General features: G+C 48.4%; 1 protein-coding gene across 7 annotated transcripts in view; it reads left to right on the top strand.

Moving 5' to 3' along the window:
- Positions 1 to 21,385, top strand: part of bahcc1b (BAH domain and coiled-coil containing 1b) — a 116,232-nt gene that overhangs the window by 81,579 nt on the left and 13,268 nt on the right. For all 7 annotated transcript variants that reach the window (XM_088599851.1, XM_088599852.1, XM_088599853.1 and 4 more), the window contains 7 exons: positions 39 to 197; positions 3,347 to 3,603; positions 4,882 to 5,221; positions 8,006 to 8,893; positions 13,087 to 13,256; positions 13,716 to 13,852; positions 14,518 to 14,628. In XM_088599851.1, the coding sequence (XP_088455977.1) occupies positions 39 to 197; positions 3,347 to 3,603; positions 4,882 to 5,221; positions 8,006 to 8,893; positions 13,087 to 13,256; positions 13,716 to 13,852; positions 14,518 to 14,628 (2,062 nt within the window). The remainder of the gene's footprint in view (positions 1 to 38; positions 198 to 3,346; positions 3,604 to 4,881; positions 5,222 to 8,005; positions 8,894 to 13,086; positions 13,257 to 13,715; positions 13,853 to 14,517; positions 14,629 to 21,385) is intronic.

Here is a 21,385-nt window from a genome sequence, read left to right as displayed (position 1 = left end):
GAACGTTAACTGTGCTGTCTTGTATTTCCTGTCTGCAGGGATCAGCCATGCAGCTCTGCACCAGAACCTACCCCCTGGCTTCTCTGCAGCCATGCCCAGCCCCCTGCAGCCCGTTCTGCCCATGCCACAAGACCCTCCCACGCAGCTGGTAGTACTGCCCACAGAGCCGGCTGCCCACCCCGCCACCCACCACCTCGGTACGGTGCCCTCTCCTGCTTCTCTGTGGCCTGCTTTCACCTCTCAAGTTCTGTCAGGCAGCAGTGTAGTTTCTGATCATGTTTTCAGCCAGGAGTGCTTAGGGCTTTGTGGTTTCTTGTCCGTTGCATGGTTGGATTGGTGTGGCCCTTGCAGCTGCTTTAGGGGCCAATAAGATTGCTTTTTGAGTAATGTAGGGTTCCTCATTATTACTGGCATAAAAGGAGACCATTGAACTATGTTATATACATACTGTGCTCCTTATTCTTGTATATTTTAGACCTCAGATGTAATTAGATGAAAATCTTAAGCAAAGACGGAGATGTCTCAATTACATGTATAACACAAAGAAATGTATTTATATTTTGATCATTTTGTTCATTAAGTAGAGTACATATCCTCGTGTGAGTTCTTCAGCCAGTCCATTGTAGATCTGCTTGCATGTTTAGGATCACTGTCCTCCTGCATGACCCACGTTTGGCAAAGCAGCCCCAAACCATGACTCTCCCACCACCATGCTTGGTGGTCAGGATGAGATTCGACTATTGGCAGGCAGTGTTTGGTTTTGTCACAAAATATGTTTTTTATTATGGCCTGAAATTCAGCTTTTGATTCTTCTGTCCAGAGAACATCCTTCCAGTAGTCTTAAGGACCTTTCAGGTGCTCTCTAGAGAACTTGAGATGGTGAGCCATGCTCTTGTTAGAGAGCAGCGGATTCTTCCTGGTTGCCCTCCCATGAAAACCATTCCCATTCAGTCTTTTCCTGGTGGCTGAGGTATGAGCCCTGACATGCAGTGAGAGAGGCCTGTAGATCCCTCCGTTACTACAAAGGCCTTTGTGACTTCTGGATGATTTTCCAGGCTGTTCTTGGGAAGGTCATGGATGGATGACCTGTTCCTGGTGATGCCACTATAGTCTTGAACATTCACCATTTGTAGACAATCTGACAGGGTCATTTAGAGATGGTTTTTAAACCCAGACAGGTGAGCACAAGCTACTTCTGAGATCTAGTCCTCTGAAATCTCTTTGGCATGATGTGTTGCCACTAACATGTATGGCGAAGACCAGACACGAAACGTTTCTGACCAGTAAAAAACACCCTACTGATTCTATTTACACCTTTAAATTGTGCTTAGTAAACTAGGGGTTCACGTAGCACAATCAATCATTGAATTTGCAAATGTAAATCCATTATCCTGGTACTAAATAGGGTATAGTGGCAAGAAATGATCATTTCCATAATTACACTGAGGTTTCACTGACTTGTCCTGTGTTCTGCAGTACTCTGCATGTCTCCCTGCTGAACCTTACGAATGAACAGTTCTTTGGTTTGTGTGTGTGACAGACCACTGTAGCAGACAGAGTTAAATGAAGCCATGCAGGTGACAAAAGCTGTGGGCACTCGATGAAGAAACACAGCAGCCCACTGTCCAGGCCCTTCCTGTTGACTTCCCACCCTGTCCAGTGGGATCAGAGCCTGGACTGAGTGGAAACACTGTGTAATCTTCCTGTGCCTCTCGACGAAAATAAAGGCAACTGACAAGCGGGGGGAGATTTAACTGATCTGTAGTCTGTGCCTTGTCCCCTGTATAGCAAACAGGCTGTGAAATTTAATTAGTTTTTAGTCTTTAGTGGCGCATTTCCTTCCTCGCTCTGTAGGAGTTCCAGCAGAAAGGGGAAGTGCAACCGCAGAACCCTTCCCCAGGGAAACATTAGCTGAGTCAGGGTAATCTTTTAGAACAAAGGTCCCTGGGTGCCACTTGGGAGAATGAAGGGGGTTGGTGTGTGTGCATATGTGTGTGTGTTGGGGGGGGGGGGGGGTTGTTGCTGGAGGTGGATTGGTTTATGTTCAGCATGCACATTAATACATACTGCGCACAGCTGTGTGCTGGAAAAGATGTGGGCTAATTCTCAAAGCTGCAAACATTTTGACAGCTGCTCTTCACCTACGGCTCACACAAGCTCGCCAGCTGTATGTACTTTAAAAGATGTGGGAACTGGTTTATCTGAATGCCTGCATGCCATGACCTAGCTCTTGTGAGGGAGCTGTAGAATGGCACTTATTCTGAAGAGGTGTAAGATACAGCCTGTTAGTAACTCTAGTTGAAAAATTGGGTTTGCTTTCAGCTGGGGCCTGTTTTATTATTAGTAATGTTATTTACGCTTTATATTGTCACTGGCCTCCAGTGTGCACATTGCAAATTGGCAGAAGAGACAGTGCATATCAGATGTTGCTGTGTGGATGACCAGGCGTTCACAGAGGTGTGCAGACCTGTTCTTTAAATAGCTGGGTCTATCTCATTAAAGCTGTCCAGTGGACCCTGACCCAGCATGTCACGGTGTGCGATTGGCCTCTCATGACAACAAGAAACTGGCTGATGTGAAAGCGTGAAGGTGGTCCTATTCCATTTTTTTTTCCTCATTGTGTTCAATCAAATTTTAAATCGTTTTGTTCCCCAATAAGGTGTCTCCTCAGCTTGATGGAGGCTGGGAATGAAGTCTTGTATCGTATGCAAGATTCACAGTGGCCTTGACTACAAAATGATGTGCACTTTTTGCCTTTACTTAAGAGAACATGTATAAATCTTGAAACATAAAACACATACAGTAGCTGACTTCCTACAAAGTCATTTTGAACTTTAAGACTTCTCTGAAAGGAGAGACAGCTATTGAGAATGCGGTACAAGCACACTTAACATTGGTGAGAGTGTCAAGTTCCATTTGGTGTCATACACTAGATTATAATTGACTTCTAAGTTTAACAGTGCACTTTTATTCAAGAGGTAGGAACCGTGTTTAACCCATGCAACTGAGCATCAGAAGATTTCCGATGCTTTCTCTCCGAAGCGTATTTTTTGCGATGTTGCTCTCCCTTTGCAAGGTCGGGTTAGAGTGGTGTTAGGAATAAAACGTGAACGTTGAACTCCCGGTTTGTCCCCGATTAGGTGGCCTGACTCAGACGCGCACGTTGAGTTCAAAAGCATTTCTTTGGAGGAAAAAAAAAACAGTACAAGGCTGCGAGAAACCAAAGCACCACGTTTAGAGCCAAAATCAATACCGGTCCTCGGTGAGCAGAGCAGGACCCGGGCCTCTGTGTGTGCCCCTGGCCCGGGGGCAGACTGTGCCTGACGAGACCCTCCTCTCTCCGCAGACGTGATGGAGCAGCCTTCGCTGTGGCCGCCGGTGTACGGCACCCGAGGGCCCGCCTCTCACATGCAGCACCCCGCCGTCTATTCCCGCTCCCAGTTTCTACGGCAACAGGAGCTCTACGCTCTGCAGCAGCATCAGCACCAGCAGCAGCAGCAGCAGCAGCAACAGCAGCACCAGCAGCAGCAGCAGCAGCAGCAACAGCAGCAGCACAGGGCGGCGCAGGCTGTGGAGTTACAGCACAGGCACAGCCACTCCCAGGTGACACAGAGCACACCCCCATCACGCATAATCGACGCCTTATTGTCCACTTTCCCACAGTCGATACGAGAGAGCTGCCGACACAGAGCAGAGCATTCCCCAGCCGATGGTGTAACAGACATCCTAATTACTGCATTGTCTGACTCTTGCACGCGATACAGTTATTGCACCTCCAGCCAATAACGCAGACGAGACACTGTGCAATTAGCACTCCCACAGCCAATTACATAAAGCAGACACCGTGGAATTACGGCAACCACAGCCTTTAACACAGAGCACTCGCAGCTACTGTCAAGCGACAAAGCGGCCAGGGCAGATGATTATTATTAATTTTTTTTATCCTTGCTGTTGTGCCCATTTTTACAGTTGGGCGTTTTACCAAAGTAACCTGAGCAAAGTACCTTGCTCAAGGGCACAACCCGCTAGGATTGAATCATCAGCCTTTCCAGTGACGGGTCCACACTGGTGTTCATAATGCACAGTCACTGTCACTGTAACGCGACTTTCAGAACTAGAACAAGCACTCTAAAGGTTTTTTTGCAGTGACTTCTGGTTGCTGGCAGGAGCAGCGGCCTCGCGTTATTGTGAAATTCTATCCACACAGTGATACAATAAACAGACACTGCAATGAAAGATGCCAAAGTTCCCGTTCGTTTCCCCCAAAACAAGTATCAAATAGCAACTCGTTGCTTTGGCAGTCTGTAAGGGCCTCTGGCTTTGTGCGACTGTTTTTCTTCAGGGAAAATTTAACGCTGGGAACAAAATGACATACTTGTAGTGTTACAGCAGTAGCTGTGAGGACAGAAACGATGCTGGGAGCCAGCAGGCTGTAAGTCATTGTCATATTCCCACTGCAGTTCGTCATAAAGGTTTGGTTGAAAGACCAGCTCCCATCAATCGTTCTATACTGTATATGGACCTTTTGTCCAGTCTATCCCAGGGTTCACTGCGCCAGCGCCCCTCCTTCACAACCACCATGGCAGCCACTCCTTGGTCATAGAGGAGGTTCTTATGACCTCTTCCTCCTGGCCAGGCTGCTGTCCCTGAATACCCAGCAAATCAGCCTGTCGATGAGTTTTGAGTCTTTAGCTCTTTCACACTGGAGTTGGAATGCGTCTCAATTTCAGATTGAGGTGTGCACTCAGATCTAAAAGGACTGGCCCATGCCAGCCTATGTGATATGCTTGTGCTGCCTTTGAGGTGTCAGTAAGACTACACGGTACTGAACCGGGGGTCTCGTTTGAATCCCTGTTTCAATGATCTGTTCTGCTCTTTCAGCGGAAGGCGGAAGACCCATCCATGGAGCTGGACAACGTGCTGCCCGAGCCCCGGACCCCCAAGACGTCCAAGCCTTTTTCCTTTGCCCCTTCCAACAAAAGCGTCCCCTCCCCCAGTGCCTGTGGTGCCAGGCTGTCCCCCTGCTGCCGTTCTCCCTCCCTGCGCCCGCACCCCAAGAGCACCCCTTGCACCCCTTGCCCTGCCCCCAGCCCCGCAGCTGCTGCCCCCCGCTCCCCCGCCCTCAGCCCCGCCCCTCCCCACGCCTCCAAGGGGGCAGAGTCACAGGACAAGAGAGGGGAGGGGCAGCCGCCACAGGATTACCCACAATCCCTGGAGCCTGGTAGGTCCACCCGCTGCTTCAAGCTGAACTGCGATGTATCCTGTTTACTTAAATAAAACTGCAGTCAGCACCAACTACAAAAATCCCATCTTTTTCATCTTCAGCCTCATATGAAAATATTAAGTCAATATCTTGGTGAACAAGTCATCCGTCACACGCGCAATCTGTTTTCTGTGAGTGATTGCGTCTTGATTACTGCCTCAGCTCGGCAATGCTCCAATGATCGCGTTTCTTGACTTGTCTCTCTATTGTTTTCCGACTCTCTCGATAGCTTAGGCATCGTACAAGTATGTTCTTGCATCTACCTGGAGGAATGTTGTCATCATTCACGATAACGTAGCATTCCCTGGTTAAAGCAAAGATAGGAGCAGGTGTTGGAAGTCATGCTGCTTAGAGTATGACTTGTATGGAATTAGAGTAAAGACAACATCTCCTGAACTGTCGGGTTGGGTCTATCTGCACTGAGACACTGAGGTAGTTACTGAAGATGTCAGTTTCTTTTAAGAAATGCCCTTTCTTCATAACAGTTTGTGCTTGTTTGCAAGTGCTAATACAGGAAATTAGAGTTGCAACTTCTTTTTCTAAGCAGAACATTTTTTTTTACTGCAGAGCCTATGTGCGTAGCTCCCGTTAGTTCATCTGAATCCTCCTACCTGCGATACAAAATTCCCATTTCTTCTGGCGTCTCCACACGCGATCTCTCACTCTTGCCCTGTTTACCCTTTTCGGGGTATTTACATGCGCAGCCGAGATGTAAACAGCCTAATCCAATTAGGATTTGCTCCGACATCTAATTACAGTGAAACGTGAAATCTGGAAGGCTGCCAGGGACGGTCTAACAAAAGGTGCGATAGTGAAGAGCTCTACAGGGACAGCCCTTTGCCTGTAGACACGTGTTCTCATTGTGGCGTCTGAGCCACTGTAGCTCTGCGCTTGTCACCATCTCAACGCTGCACTTGGGCTCCCCAGACGCCTGCCCGCTCATTCAGAAGCAAGACCATCTATCGCTTCTTGTTGCAGGCGTTTTATTTTAATCCATGTAGAATGATCTTCCCTGGGCTATTCATCCCCATTTAGATTGGCCTGTTCTTATTACCACTGTGTCCCTACCGTCTAGCCTGGCGGGGCGAAGGGATCACAGACTCATCGACAAGACGTTGTCTTGTTTGTTCTGCATACCTTCTGCAGATACTGGTCCTTCAGCTTTTAAAAAACCAGAGGATAGACTCGCACATCACCTGATAGTGGGGTCTCAGGCAATGATGGTGGCAGTCAGTGGTGGGCACTTTACTATACTATACTATACTATACAATACTATACTATACTAAGTCCTGCCAGTTGATTTTACAAGACTCTGCTTCCTACAAATCCTGACCACTGTCGTTGAGTGGTGTAGCCTGAAACTGAATGAACAACCTTAACGCTTTACAATCCATCCTGCAGGTCCGAGGCTTTAGAACTTTTTGTCATCTTAAAGCCTGAGAACATCCCACATTTAACTGTTCGCCACAGTAATGTGTGCCTGCAACACTTCGTCCTCACCTCTCCAGCCTTGTCACCTCAGCAATTAGTAAATAAATACCCTCTTCTCCACTGCCTTGGACCATCTGCCTTCTTTTTAATTACTAATGTATGGCAGGCTGGCAGGGAGGGCATTTTTAGCATGCCAGAGCAAGGAGGTGCCAGGACATAATTAAAATTAAAGGCTGCTTTATTTCAAATAACACATCCGACGAGCCCGTGTCCTCCTCCCTGGGCTGCCGGCACTGTTGTCTCGTCCCAAAACAAAGTGCAAGTAATGAAAGCTGGAATGTCTCATTACAATTCTCAAGGTTAGGCCTTCAGTAGTGTGCCCAGCTCCTCTTCCCTGGAGAGACAGAGATAAGGGGAAGGTTAGTGACAGGCGGGAAGGAGAGAAAGAAAGGCAGGGGACAGGGACAAGGCGAGGCAGAGGGTAGTGTGGCGACTGAGGCTTTTTACGCACCTCCTGCTTTCGGTGTTTCGGCTTCTTTTCAGGTGATGTGAGAGACAGTTTGAGTACAGGTCATGTATCTTAATGTTTTGCACTGTCCTAGGAAAAGGAATGTGGGGTTGTTGCATGGGCTAGGGTGTTTTGAGCTATCTAGCTTCACCGCGTGCGGAGTGTGTGTGTGAAAACCAGGAGGCGGTGGGGGGGGCGAGTGAGGGAGATGGAGAGGGAGGAGGGGAGGTCAGGGAGATTGCAGACGGGGCCCTTCTTATCCTTCAGGGGTCCTTGAGCAGGCCGTAGCGGAAGGATACGCATTCATCTGGCGGTGTTGTCAGGGGGGCGGATGGATACCATCAATAACACGGCTCATGGGGGTGACAGGGCCGGCTCTGCAATCACACCCAGACACCACAGTGTCATCAATATCCAGCCTGGGCCTTGGCACCACAAGCACACACAACTGAGGCATTGACGCAGACATGCGCTCCCCGTGAGCAGCACTGCAGAAACACACACACACACAATACCTCAACACGCCAAATATTGCATTTCCATTCCCACAGAATGCTAACATATTTTCAGTCAGATAATAAGGGAATCATAAATATGCAGAGGTATGAGTGAAGAAAGTTTCTTTGTTCTGTCCATGTTTTGCCATGACTTCATCAATTCAATTACTATTTATTACAAGTTATGAAAATCCATGTTAAATGCCGTGAAATGCTCATTTTCCAGTCCGTGTAAATATGTTTGAGTGGTGCATGTTTAATTCATTCAAAAGCTCAGATTTGTTTGTCTTTTTGTGTTATTGTAGACCTACCACCTGGATATACTTATCCTGCCATTACCATGGGTTACAGCAGTGGCCCCTCCCCCCAGGATGTGCGATTGGCTGAGCCAGCAGACCTGGAGGCTGTGCAGGCGGAGCCAGCTGAGCCCACCCCTCGTTCACTCTCCTCTGTGGGGGAGGGGCCTGAGTGTGAAGAGGTCGTGACCCCTATGAGGACGTTAGAGGAGGAGGAACCAAAAGCTGTGGAGCCTGGGGGGGGCGTGGAGGGGGGAGGGTCTGTGCCCTGCTGCACCCCCCCTGAGCTGGAGCAGGGCAGGTTGTTCACCTGCACCGCTACTGAGGACAAGATCTCCGAAACCCCGGTGCCCTGCCCCTCTGCTCCCACTTCTCCGACTGTGGCGCGGGATGTGGTAGAGGACTCTTTGATATGCAATGAAGATGTGGGCTTGGGAGAGGAAAGGCAAGGGAAGCAGGAGGAAGAAGGCGAGAGAGAGGCGGGCTCGGAGGAGAGAGAAGAGGACCTGGCTCCGGGCTGCTCCGCTGACATCCACGCCTCCGACACGGCAGACAACGAAACATCTCTAGACCCTGGGAGAAAAACTCCCAGCGAAGCCTCTGTGGAGCTGCTGAGCAGCCCCTTGCCCACCCTTTCCTCTCCACAATCCGGTGACCTCAGGCACAGTACCTCGGGGGCCTGGGATTCCTTCTCGCTGACAGAGTGGCCAGCCGTGCCCAGCAGCAGCCTGGAGCTGCTGATTGCTGCCGCCCTGTGCGCAGAGAGAGACGACCCTCCCCCTCCTTCCCCAGCCGGGCTGCCCCAGAATTGCCCAGGAACCCGTGGCATGGAGCTGCTCAGTGAACTGGCGTACCTAGAGCTGCAGCAGCATAGGAAGAGCGTGGGACAGAGCCAAGGTGAGCCCGAGCCCTGGGTGGACAGTCTGAGACACCCATGCAGTGGAACCAGAACCGAGAGCCAGAGTGTCACAGGGGTGAAAGAACATAGGTGCTGAGACAGTTCCAGCCAGGCTGGGAACTGCTTTTGGTTGTCTCTCGTTTTTATGATTTAGGGAGCAGTTCGAAAACGCTACAGTAAACAGTTAATAAAGACATGCGAGATGTTTTCTTCTTTTGGATGTCAGTTAATGAAGAAAATTGGTTGGTTTTTTTTAGTTATTGTCCTTTGTTTTTGTGAAGATCCGTTTTCGTAGCTAGAATATTTCTGGGAAACAACTTCAATACCATTCCAAATGCAAAAACATCTGTAAGATGTTAGAAGGGGAATAATAATAAACTATAAGCAAGTCTGAAAAAATAATGAGTAATTTCCGGTAAAGGGAGGCCGAGCTCGATGATCGCAGGTTCGAGTCTGGGGCACGTCACTAGACATAAGTGACCAGGGTTCTCAGCACAATTGGCTGAGGGGGGAGGTGGGATTAGTTGGCTTCGGCACAGCGCCCCCTGTGGTCTCTCAGGCAACCCACAGCCTCATGTTGCAGCTCTCCTCCAGCAGGGAGCTGTGCTGCACGTGACGTGTTAAGAGGCGTGGATGGAAGGTGGGTGGGGCTGAGGAGTCTGCTTAGTCTTGCTCATTCTCTCCCGTGTGCGGTGGCAAGGTTCATCGTTGTGAGCCAAGATGCGGGAAATTAAAAATCGGAAAGGCAAAAAAAAAAAGAACAAATCTATCATCAAAAATACATTTGTGTAGTCGTACATTTTGTGTATTAAATTGTATGGAGCACACAAACATGCAGGCCTTCACTTATGGATGTCTCAGGTAAAATGTAGAAAGTTTCATGCTATCTACAAATAGCTGACTCCATCTTAAAACAGGGAAACTGTTAATCCCCCCGAAATTGCTGTTACACATTTGCTTACACCCCAGTAAAATTGGAAGCATGTTTCTCCTTCAGGGAGTGTGGTCTTGGGAGCCCAGTGACCAGCGAATTTCCCTCAGAGATGAGCAGCAGGGTCAGTGTGCCCCCACACTTGCCAGTCTTGCCAGCTGTGCCGCACACCCTCCATCTGTGTTTGAATTTGTTGCTTTTGTTCTGTTGTTTCCCTATGAAAATGCTAGAAGAGTTGTCGTCAGTGGAAATACAGAATTCTGTTCCGATTTTTTTTCTATTGCATGAAGACCTGGAAAAGACCAGGGTTTGAAAACTGGCTTTCAGCAGAAGCAGTTTACTGCCTTTGTGCTTTTGGGAGATAAGATGACAGCCTTTCCCCCATCACCCCCTCCCCCCCCCCCATGTCCACACCCGTCCACTCTCCTCCCCTGCAGTGCAGACCAGACCCTTGGCTGCCATGGGACTCTGTCACTGCAGTGACCCAGGAGTTGAAACCAGCCTCCCCACCCCCTCTGAGAACAGCCAGGCACTCTCCAACTGGCTTCCTTCCTGCAGTTCTCACAGACACCCGCCTTCACAAATCCAGAAAGCAGTTCTGCGTTACCAGATGATGGATCAAATGTTCCCCATAGCCTTGTGGGTTCAATCCTACCCCTGGAGAATCTGCATAGAGTATGTTTTAAGAAGTGTTTGGACTTGTTTGAAAGAGTAAGAGAATATCTTAAGACTTTCTAATATTAGATCCTCCTCTAGGGTATACTGAATTGGACCCCTTCCATTTAGTTCTGTTTTTCTTTATTTTAGTTCTTTTAACCTTTTTGATCAACCTAATAAGGTTTTGTTTTTTTAACAAAGGCCCCGGCTGTTTTCTTAAACTCCTCCTGAGAAGTATGGTGAGAGTGAAATTCATTTAGTTGAAAAAACAGATGATGTTTCATTGACTCATGAGTATTAGCTTCCTAATTAGGCTCCATTGTTTAAAATGCCTTTTAAAGTTTTTCTATTCAGGGGCATTGTTTTCTGAATGCAAAAGAAGGTTTTTATTTATGTGAACATCCTGAAGCCTTTTCAGTAATCCCCAAAGAAGCTTTTTTTTCATGTAACAGTGTTTGTTTCAGACTTCTTTCCTGTCGTTGGGAAGTAAATCTTGTGCGCACAAAATAGAGATACGCGAATGTAAAACCGAAAATTCCCTTCCCCTGTCCACGTTAAAAAAACAAACAAACACAGAACGGCCAGAACTTAATTATTCAATTTCCAGACAAAAACACAAACCAACATAAGTAGATTTCACTTAATGTGTTCCATAGTGAAAAATCTCTGCTCTACGCTTTGGCAGTAGACGATTTTAATCTGGGATTTTAGTCTGTGTGTTCCTCACCTCAGCGGTCTCTGTGCTCCTCCATCATGCCCCAGAATGAAGTACAGTCTCCCCTGAGACTTCCCTGGTCCTGTTACCACAGCTTTTAATCATCCTGCAGCCTCCCCTCCTTTCCTACGGCTCTCATGATGTAATGGTCTCTCTCTGCTCAGTCAGCTCAGCTCGCTTGGTCTCAAGAGCTCTGGCGCTAGGAGGAAGGCATTGATCCTGGCCAGACCATAGCTGCTAATTCAGGAGAGGTCATGTCAGCCAGGTGAGGAAACTCTACCTGGCCAGACGCTGACATCACAGCCGACTGGCATCATCGGACCTCTCCGATAAAGGACACACGCAGCCCTGACCGCACTCCCATCACCCTCCCCGGAGGTCTGTTCAGCGCGAGAGCAGAAGTCGGGGTGCCTGTGGTGCTCGGAGATGAGAGCTGTGCTTCAGCTGGAGCTTAAATACTCCCGAAGCACAGGGTGGCTGCTTCATCTCCTGCTTCCCCACCCCACATTTTCAGGTTTTTGTCTCACCTTGACCTGTCCATGAGGGCACAGGGGCTAAAAGCTAGGCTCACATACCACCAATACATTGTTTGCTCTGACTCTGCCTGGGATGTGCTCAAATGTTGTTGTTTTTTTTCAATCTTGCCAGTGAAAAGGGTTTCAGGGTTTCCTGAGCTCCAGCAGTTTGGTAGAACAGTTGTGGTCAAACAACCCAGCGCCTACTTACTGCTTATTGTGTCTGCTCCCTCCTACACGAGGGTCTGTGCCCATTCCCGATTGTGCACTCACAATGCAGGGGGAAGTCCGTTTTTCCTTCTCATTTTTGTTCCTTTCTTTTTGGGTTACGGCTCTGCAGATTGGACCGTTTCCACGTCAGCAGTGAGGGCATGTTTGAGAATAAATAGATCGCTCAATAGCTACTTTGCTCCCACAAGTCCGTCCCTCCTCTCTCTCTCTCACTCTCGCCCTCTCTTCACTGCCTGACGCCGCAGTCAGGCTGGAGTGATTGCAGAAAGCTGAGAACATAACATGCCTGTAATTCAGCAGAGCGCTGTATAATCTCCGGTGTGTCCAGGGGGCCAGCCTGGGCTGCCATGAATATTCAAGGCTCATTTGATTGCTGGGCCTGTGAGCGAGACTGCTGTCTTAATGACAGTGATAAATGCAAAGCAACCTTTCTCTTGCAGGGCTCCTTGCTCGCTTGGGTGAGGGCACACAGATAAGCTCCTAGTTAATAGCTATCATCATTGTTGACTGTATGAAAGAGATGCTGAGGAAACTATGCATTCAGTGTGCCCTGCGTCGCTGGCTTGTGCATGAATGGCTTCTACTGACTGGCATCAGTTTGCGCATTCTGACTTGTGCACATTTGCTTACAAGCTCAAGTCACACATCCGTGGTTGCGAACACTCTCAAGCGTGTTCACGAAAAACCTGTTCTTGTCAGGCTTTGTTTTAAGGGAAAAGGAAAAAAATAGAGCAGGAAATCACACATTTCTCGTTTGTTTAATCCCATTAGGCGACACAGTCACAGAATTATTACCTTAGGGAGACAGTGATGCATGAAAGTTTCGGTTTTCTGCCTGTGTTTTAAACATCTTTCTGAAAGTGTTTTGATGGATCGAGATAAATAGCAATGAAAGCTTTGTTTAAGGAAAAAAAATTAATCCCAAAAACCATGCCTTTCTGCATGCAGAAGGGCAGTGGCAAATTATGCAGTTTAGAAACATGTGGGCTTTTTAACAAAAGCCAGCTTGCAGCACTCAGTAAATGTTTACTTTCCCGAATTGCTGTGTCCACCCCACCTCCTCAGTCCCCTCCCCCCCCCCCCCCCCAGCTCTGGGTGTCTCCTGGGGTAATTAAAAGTAAATGTTTTCTTTGTGCTGTACAGGAGAGGAGCTCTTGACCTTTGACCTGCAGAGCCTGGCCACCCTGGCAGCGGCGCGGTCTCTGGAGCTCAGCCCCCTGGAGGTGGGCAGGCCGGGTACGGAGCGGCACTGCCCGGTCCGCCGGGCTCTCAACCTGCGCAGGAAGTGCAGCTGGACTCCGCGACATGAACCGGTGAGCACCGGAGTGGCACAACCACGACGATAAAGAGCGAAACTGTGCAGAACGAGAAACATTGAAACTCTGATCTAAATACCTTCAGGCATAGGCACACTTCTTTACACTATATATATATAAAAATCAGTTCAAAACCTTTCCTAAGTCTTCAGTGGACTTCAAAATCAAAAGCTCCTTTTAGATAGTGGAACAGTATCTCTTTGGATCCACTACAGAGACCGAAAGTGCTGGTGTTTCCCTTGGATTCTCAGGCAAGAATCACCTGCACGCCCTGATCAGTTCCCCTTTTTGCACTGATCCGCCTTGGGAAGGATTTTCATGTCATTTCGACTGTGTCAGCACCCTGAACTGAACAGGCTGTCTGTCCGGCTCTGCGGGGTCAGTGTCGGCCTGTTGTGTCGCGTGTCCGAGACTGCGCCCCGGGCTCTGACGCTGGCTGTGTGTCCTCCCCTCCAGGTGTGCCCGGTGAAAGTTGCCATGGAGACCATGGATGGGCAGGAGCTGGCCATGCGGGTCAGGCTGGCAGAGCTGCAGAGGCGCTACAAGGAGAAGCAGAGAGAGCTGGCCAAGCTGCAGAGGAAACACGACCACCAGTGAGCACAGCTTCCCTGTTCTAGCAAATACAGAAACGCGAACTTGTCTGCTGTTCAGCTGAGGGGGCTTTGTCAGAGTGTTTCAAATTGTCCCCTGACAATGCTTTCAAGTTGGGAACAAACACGTCATATACATGAGCTAATTGCACATGGCGTGGTCAACAAGTAACTCCTCACATCTCCAGACTTTGCCACTGAAGGTTTTCCTTGGTATATCTGCTCCAGTAATGTTGCAGTGAGGCCGTGGTTTTACCGTAGTTTCAGCAGGCCTTCACTGTGCTTTACTGCAGTGGAATGGGAGAGTACTTCTGGAAATGTAGTTCACTATACCGAGAAACTAGAAACATTTATATGGTAAATCGTGGTATTCCTGTGGTTTGTTGTAGTAAACTATAGTAAAATTGTTAGTAGTCCCACCAGAAAACTGTGGGGAAACCAAAACAAAAGAGCTAAAATGCTATAGTAAATTTACCAGACCTTCACAAAGATCCATTTGGGATTGGTTTTGAAGTGCTGTACAGTGCCTTGGGTTCAGCTCTCACCTAAATCTGCTATTGGAATCTCTGCTGGATCTTTGGAAGTGAGCGGAGAGTGCTTTGTCAGTCGGGCGGCCCCTCTTCCGGTCCTCTGCTCAGACTGTCCCAACTCCCCACTCCCCCTTCCAGGAAAGAAGAAACGTCTCGCAGCCCTGCCCGGCGCGGCCCGGGGCGGCCCCGAAAGCGGAAGTGTGCCCCGGGAGGGACGGTGGTCACGGCAGAGGCCCCAAGGAGAGTCAGGTGAGTCCCTGCGCTCTGAGCCGAGAAAGCCGTGTTCCTGCCTGCCCACACGACATGACCTGAAATGACCTGCCACCATGGTTATAGCTCTTTGGACTCTCCTTTTGAATTTAAGAGCCCTGGTGGCATGTCAGGATGTGCACATCACTGTTGTTCTTCTAAAGACGGACAGGGAAGCAAGGTAGTGCGAAGGGAGATTAGTTGTGTGCTGTTTGTGTTCCAGTCTTGAAATATTTAGCTGGTCTCATTACATACCAGCTGTGGACTGGGAAGCCCTGATTCATGGCTGGGCTTGGCTGGGTAAGTGATCGCCGCTGTAATTGCCACTAAGGAGGCACGACAAGCATCGGTGAATCACATTTTACACACTCCCCCTCCACTGATCGCATTTAAAGATCAGGTCATTAAGGAACTATGGATCTGTGCATCTAAAACAGTGGTGTGAGTGAGCGCTTGCAGCGCACTTAGTGTCTCTAATCAACCAGAATAGGTTTCCATACTCTGTTAAACGAGAGTAAACAGGAATTAAAATCGCAGGGCTTCTCTAAGTGTGTGCATTCAGAAGGAAGATGGGAGCACCTAGAGGTGTCATTCTCTGTGTGTGACTGGCGAGTTCACTAAACCCGCTACGCGCGGGAAGAGGCAGCTCTGTCTATCAGGATCGTTTGCTTGCCAGTAGCTGATTGATCGCGCAATCTCAAGCCGTCGTGTCTTGAAAGGTTCCAGGTTATGAGATTCCACCATGTGGTGGTTAGCGTGCTCTAGAGGCGCACATTTCTCATGCGTGAAGCAGCGACTCCGGGTCTCAGTCTTAAACCCGTTCCTTCGCCCTTGCCTCTTGCGTGTTTCCCTGCCCGTCCCGCAGAAAGTCCTTGACTCAGGGTTTACTCGCGCATGTTCCTGAGCAGTCGCAGTGATTTTTAACGCTGCGAACGAGTGCGTTGGCCCACGGCGGTGCAGACAGGGCCCTCTGGGAAGGGCACAGCCAGTGTGTCAGGGCAGGGGAAGTTTCTAAGGAACTGCTTACCTGTACCCCCCTGCCTGTCAGGGGCGGCACGTCTCCCACAAAAACCTGCTGAGTTCCCGACGCCAGTCCCTCTGTGGCCCCATGGTGATGAAAGGGTGATCACGTGGATCCACGGAGCGGAAGTAAATCTGCTTGTCAGGCAGAGCTTATTGTGTTATGGGAACTGGACCTAAAAGTGGGTTTTCTGGACCGAACTGTATCCTTCGCAGTTTATTCTGTTCCTTTTTTTTGCGCACAAATTATCCGTCAAGTTTAGTTGCACGCTTTTTTCAAATTAAATTGCAGGCTGTTCTGCCCCGGCCCAATGCTGTTCTTCACGCTGCCAGTGTAGGGTGTCTGCGGCAACTCTGAGCATCGTTAGGGCAGAGCCCGGCACAGAGGGATTCACAGGTGGCAGCGCACGTCACCCCGAGTTCACGTCCGTTCTGTAGGAACCCTCATATTCGTTTAAATTAGGAAAGTTAAAGGAATAATCAGTGCGAGGGGCCAACCCATTAATCATATTTATAAGTCCCATTGATTATGTGGAAGAGTTGAAACACCTCCTGACCCGAGAGGTCTGGTGATATTAATATGATAAAACTCAGCAGTAAAACGCTTCAGTGAAGTCAGAGTTCGGTTATCATTTTGATTAATGTGTTTACTCCTTGAAAACCCGCCTTTGTTTACATCTTGTTGTGCAATTTTAATATTTTCAGTCAGACCAAGTTCCTCCACCTGATTAACAAAATTTCCAGTTTTATAACTGCGCCCTAAATTTAGTCCCTGACTAATTAGGAACTCAGGTTTGAGCGTAATTGCAGCTAAATGACTGATACTATACTTATTTCTGTAATTAATAAACCTGAAGGCAAACAAACAGCTACTTCTACTAAAACAACTCTGGCAGTAATATAGCTCTTAGTAATGATTTATTGCTGCAGTACGCTGAGTAGTTCTCAGAGTTTTTTTACACACTCCGCAGATGGAGCGTGGTGTCTTGTCCTCTTCTGGTTTCGCCTCATAGACGTGCTCGTTTTATCTTGTAAGGCCATCCATTCGTTTTCTAACCATTTCATACAATTCAGCGTCACGGGGGAGACAGAGCCTATCCCACAAGCAACCAGCGCAACAAGGGTACACCCTGTCTAGGAGGGCTCTGACAAACACAGACACGCACACACTCACTCCAGGGCCAGTTTTCCCAGAAGCCAGTTAGACTGCCAGTACGTCTTTGGATTGTGGGAGGAAACCGGAGCACCCAGAGGAAATCTGGCACAAACTTGGGGAGAACATACAAACTCCACACACACTGCACCCAAGGAACAGAACCCAGTAGTCCAGGGCAGCAGTGCTAGCCACTGCACTACCAAGCCTCCCTCTTGTAAGACTGAGAAATGTAGAAAAAATCTTCAGAAAAAAGCCTCTCCCTGTCCCAGAACTTGTAGTATTTGCCCGAAGTTTTCACTGAAGAAGCAGGTTAGCCCACCCCTGACACTGACCGCTGCGTTTCAAACAGTGTTTTATGGGGAAAAGAGACAACCGGAACTGGTCACATGCTTTTCAGAGCAAGAAAAAGCAGCTTTCAAAAACTTCATTTCTTGTGGAAAGAGTAGTAAAGGGATTATCTGAGTGTCAATAAAAAGACTTTTTTAAAGACACACTTTTTTACATAAGAGTAAGTTTGAAAAACTCCTATTGAAAGCTCCCAGCTGTGGGAGCCGGTCTCCAGGTAGTGGTGCTGGGTAAGCTCATAGGTGTAAGATGGATAGTTCTTTGCTGTGTGACAGTGGTGGGTGGGTGTTGAACGAAGATGGTGGAGGGGGTCAAAGATGGTGGAGGGGTCAAAGGTCACGCCGAGAGGGAACGGCAACCGTGAGGGTGGGGGAGGGGCGCGGTATTCAGTGGCAGCCTGCCTCTCCCCAGCCTTGTTCCTAATTCCTGAATGAACAAGAAACCTGGTTGTGAACTGGGCCGGGACGAGCATGGCGGACTCGGCGCCAGGGCACAGCCAGCTGACTGTGAAGGCTGAGCACTTCGGCCTGTTTCTACCACACAGGAAGTAAGGAAGCTTAGGAAGTAAACTGCTGAACCTTTTTGCTACACAGCTATTTAAACCCCTCTTTCCATTCTAGATTTCTTTTATTACAATTATAGCTTTATTTATACTCTGCATAAATCTTTTGACACTTACTGCTCTCCACTTTACAGACTTGTTCGCTGTGCTTGAGGAATAGGATATCGATTTGAGTGATAACGTGCTGAGAAAACGTGAAAACATCAAAAGGCTGTCATGTCCACTCCTAAAGCAGTGGTGCTGAAAAAAAGGACCCAAGCACTAAAAACAGCTCTAATTTACTCTGCTTTTGCACATGAGCAATTACTTTCCCCATGCTAGGTCTACATATCTTAGATCCCTTTAATTAAGGGTTTGTTTTGTAGTTGTTGACATCAGCACTGTAAAAAAGTCAGATGGCAAGTCTGAAAGGCGCAGATATCCCTCTCTCTGTGAAGGTATGTGACTTGCTGACGCTGGGAATATTGAATTAAGCTCTCTTTGTATGAGACCAAATGGAGACCCGGCTAACCTACAGAAAAAATGGGGACTGTTTTCTCCTAATCAGTTCTGAAATGGGCTGAAGGGGGGGAAATGGTGAAGACTGCCTGCGGCTCACCGGCAGAAGGAATGTGACACGAGGCTGACATTTGGCTCTGGAGTTGCATGAGGTCAGGAGAGTGAAAGGTCAGCGCAGAGGGTGCTGGTCAGTGTAGACAGACTCTTGAGTGGCTGAAGGGTGTGGGGCGCAGGTGGGGGGCCTGGCGCTGAGATCTGCGGCGTCCTCAGCTTCCTGGTTTCATGCTTTCTTTTTCTAGATCACTGCAAATAAAATGAGCATGGGCTGCACGTGCACAGCGATTCAGGACATGGGAATAACTTGCACAGGGGGGGAGGGAGTGTACAGTCAGCAAGCACAAAAGAGTTAGAAATCATTGCTGAAAAAAATGATATTGCAGCTCTCCGACAGCTAAGGAAGAAAGAGAATCCGATTTATTTTGTTGTAAAGAATTCTGCTTCAGTGTATTTATTTTACCTTCACTGAACAGCCAGGGACACTGAGCTCCACGCTTCCACCATGAAAAGGTGTCGGTTTAAACATCAACTGTCATGTTTTGCTTTGGAAAACCTAGAAAGGAGGGTGTAGGATTCACCCACTTGGGCTGCACTGGTCTCTGTGTGTCTCCTTCTCATATACACTGCCTAGGCTTTCCTTTAGGAAAAAAAACAGCAGTCAGCCAACACCTATCATTAGCTATTTAAAATCCGGCGTGTTTGAGGACGTGCAGGTTACGAGAGTGTTATGCAGGAGATTAGGACTGGGCTGGGCGGCAGGACCCGTAGAGACGCCGCGGGCCCAGTCGATAGAGGTCAGTGTTTATTGATCCAGTCCGGGGGCTCAGGTCAGCCGGCTCCTCCGGGATTTTGCTTTCTTCCTGCCCCATTTCCGTTCAGCTTCCCAGTCACCCTGTGGCCCGGGGGATGGGATGTGGGGGTAACAGGATTATTGGCAGCACTGTTCCCCTAAACCCTGCTTCTCGAATGCTGTACCACGTTCTTAGAGCTCTGTAAAAGCCACATTCTGACACACAGCACAGTATTTTTTAACCTGTTTTTCTACTGTACAGCTGCTGGCCAGTTATCATATTCTAATCTTGTTATTATTCTTATAGTGTTTAGTGAACCTGACCTTTGCAGTGTCTTAAAAATAAAGGGATATAGGATTAAAATTAGGCTAAAAGGTTGGACTTAGCGTTAATATTAGGAGCTCTGATCCATCCATTTTCATTTTTTTTCAGAAAATTAAATGAATACAATAATAAAAATGTGCTTTTTTTAATGTGCCTTCAAGTCATTATGATGATAGGTTCTGCATAAACACATATTGTAAATGCTGTAGCAAATCAGACATAGTGTGCTCAGTTAGCTGTAAAAAGTATGATAAATATGATAAAATGATACAGGTAAAAGCTTTATTGAGTTCTACACAGACCGAGATGACATTTTAGAGCAGTTCATAGAAAAAAAGGTCACAATGATTACACACAGCTAAGCGTGGTTAGATTTCTGGAACTTTGACATCTTTACCCGGGGCAAATTACAATACACATTCGCCTGTGGAATTTCACATCCAGACAACAACCTCACCAAATGGAAAATAAGCCCAGCAAATGCTGGAAGAGTGAACCAGTGAGTTGGAACCAGTGAGTCAGGACGCCACATGGCAAGGAAGGAAGCATTGCCTGCACACCACTTCTGCACCATCAGCAGCCCTCTCCGGCTCGCTTTGATCGACCACCTCAGTCCTGACTGTGTAAAGTCTTTTGTACCCCACACCACCAACAACTTGGGGTTGTACCCCGACTTCCAGCTGTCTGGACTTGTGACAGTGATGCCCAGACATTGCATGACCAGACAATGGCTGAGAGCCAGGGTGGAATTGTACCTTGCATCATTCCTCCTGCTACATTTGAGTTACTTCTGAGTGGCCAGACTGACAGTGTGTAGCCATCATTGCTCTGAGGCATGGTCTTGCATAGCTTTTATAGTAGAGACCTGAAAATCAGGTGAGCTCCTCCCAATTAAGTAATCTTTCCAGTGAAGTCATTCAGAGTCCAGCACTGACTACACTGAAGTGTTCCAAAAGCATGAAGCCAGCAAGAACCAAGGCACGTGCTGAGATCCTGGCTCAAGACTCCGAAATCACTGTTAACCTGCAAAAAGAGCATGTGTAGGAATCACACCTTCTTCCACTTGCCGCGGGAAGGGAGAATTTTTGCCAGAAGTATCCTCTTGAATAGCCTACACACTCTTCGTCCAAGAGTACGGCACAGTAATGGGGCACTGATTTAGGGGTAATTAGCCAGTTACTTAATTATTTTTTTTTAAAGAAAAAATAGCCATGTTTAGCTACGAACCCGACAGGTTTGATTAAAGTAGTACTCAGCCCTCAGATCTGTGCTCTACTATTCATTAGTAAAGTGTCAGACAGGTGCCATGTTCTGCCGTGAAAACTCCCAGCGTGCTGTGTGCTCCCCCTGATCTGCAGCCGGAGTGTTCGGTTAAGGGGAGGCAGATGTGTCAGTGGCCAGGAAGCAATGGCAGTGGGTCAGGAGTACTAATGAATAGCCATGCCGGGATGTTTAATTCATTGAGCTCACCCCCCAGGGGGAAGGGAGCAAGGGAGGATGGGTGCAGTGCTAAGAGCACACAGGGCTGGGGGTAACGAGGGGTTAACCTCGTGCTTAGCGGCTGATGTGCATGTGTAACGCTCTGCAGCCGGGTGCAAAAATAAGCCCTTAGCCATAGGAGAGTAGCTGTCTGAAGGCTGCCAGGGAGACTGCGAACCTCGCTAATCAGGATCCTGTCTTAATTAGTCATTGTGAGATTACCCCCGGCAGCCGCGCACCGATCCGACAGAGGGGAGCGGCCCTGTCACCTCGCGTTTGTCCCAGTGGGGCTCGGGCCCTGCTCACAGCGCCGAGCCGCGGGAAAAGGGCCGGAGCAGAAACTTGGCCCTGGTATCGGCACGTTCACTCAAAGAAGCTCCAGTTCAAGCTGCAAAACAGGGATGAGGTTCGGTCGGCTCACGGAAGAATGCTTTCAGTAGTTCACGGCAACAAAGACTTTTTGAATAGAAATGCAAGTAAGAGTTTGCAGTTTTGGCTTTAATGGTTGGGGAAATCCAGGCTTGC

This window comes from Lepisosteus platostomus, chromosome 11 (assembly GCF_059453375.1).
Source record: "Lepisosteus platostomus isolate fLepPlt1 chromosome 11, fLepPlt1.hap1, whole genome shotgun sequence".
NCBI classification, from domain to species: domain Eukaryota; kingdom Metazoa; phylum Chordata; class Actinopteri; order Semionotiformes; family Lepisosteidae; genus Lepisosteus; species Lepisosteus platostomus.
The sequence above is the reverse complement of the archived record's forward strand: the minus strand, read 5'-3'. Positions and strand labels throughout refer to the sequence as shown.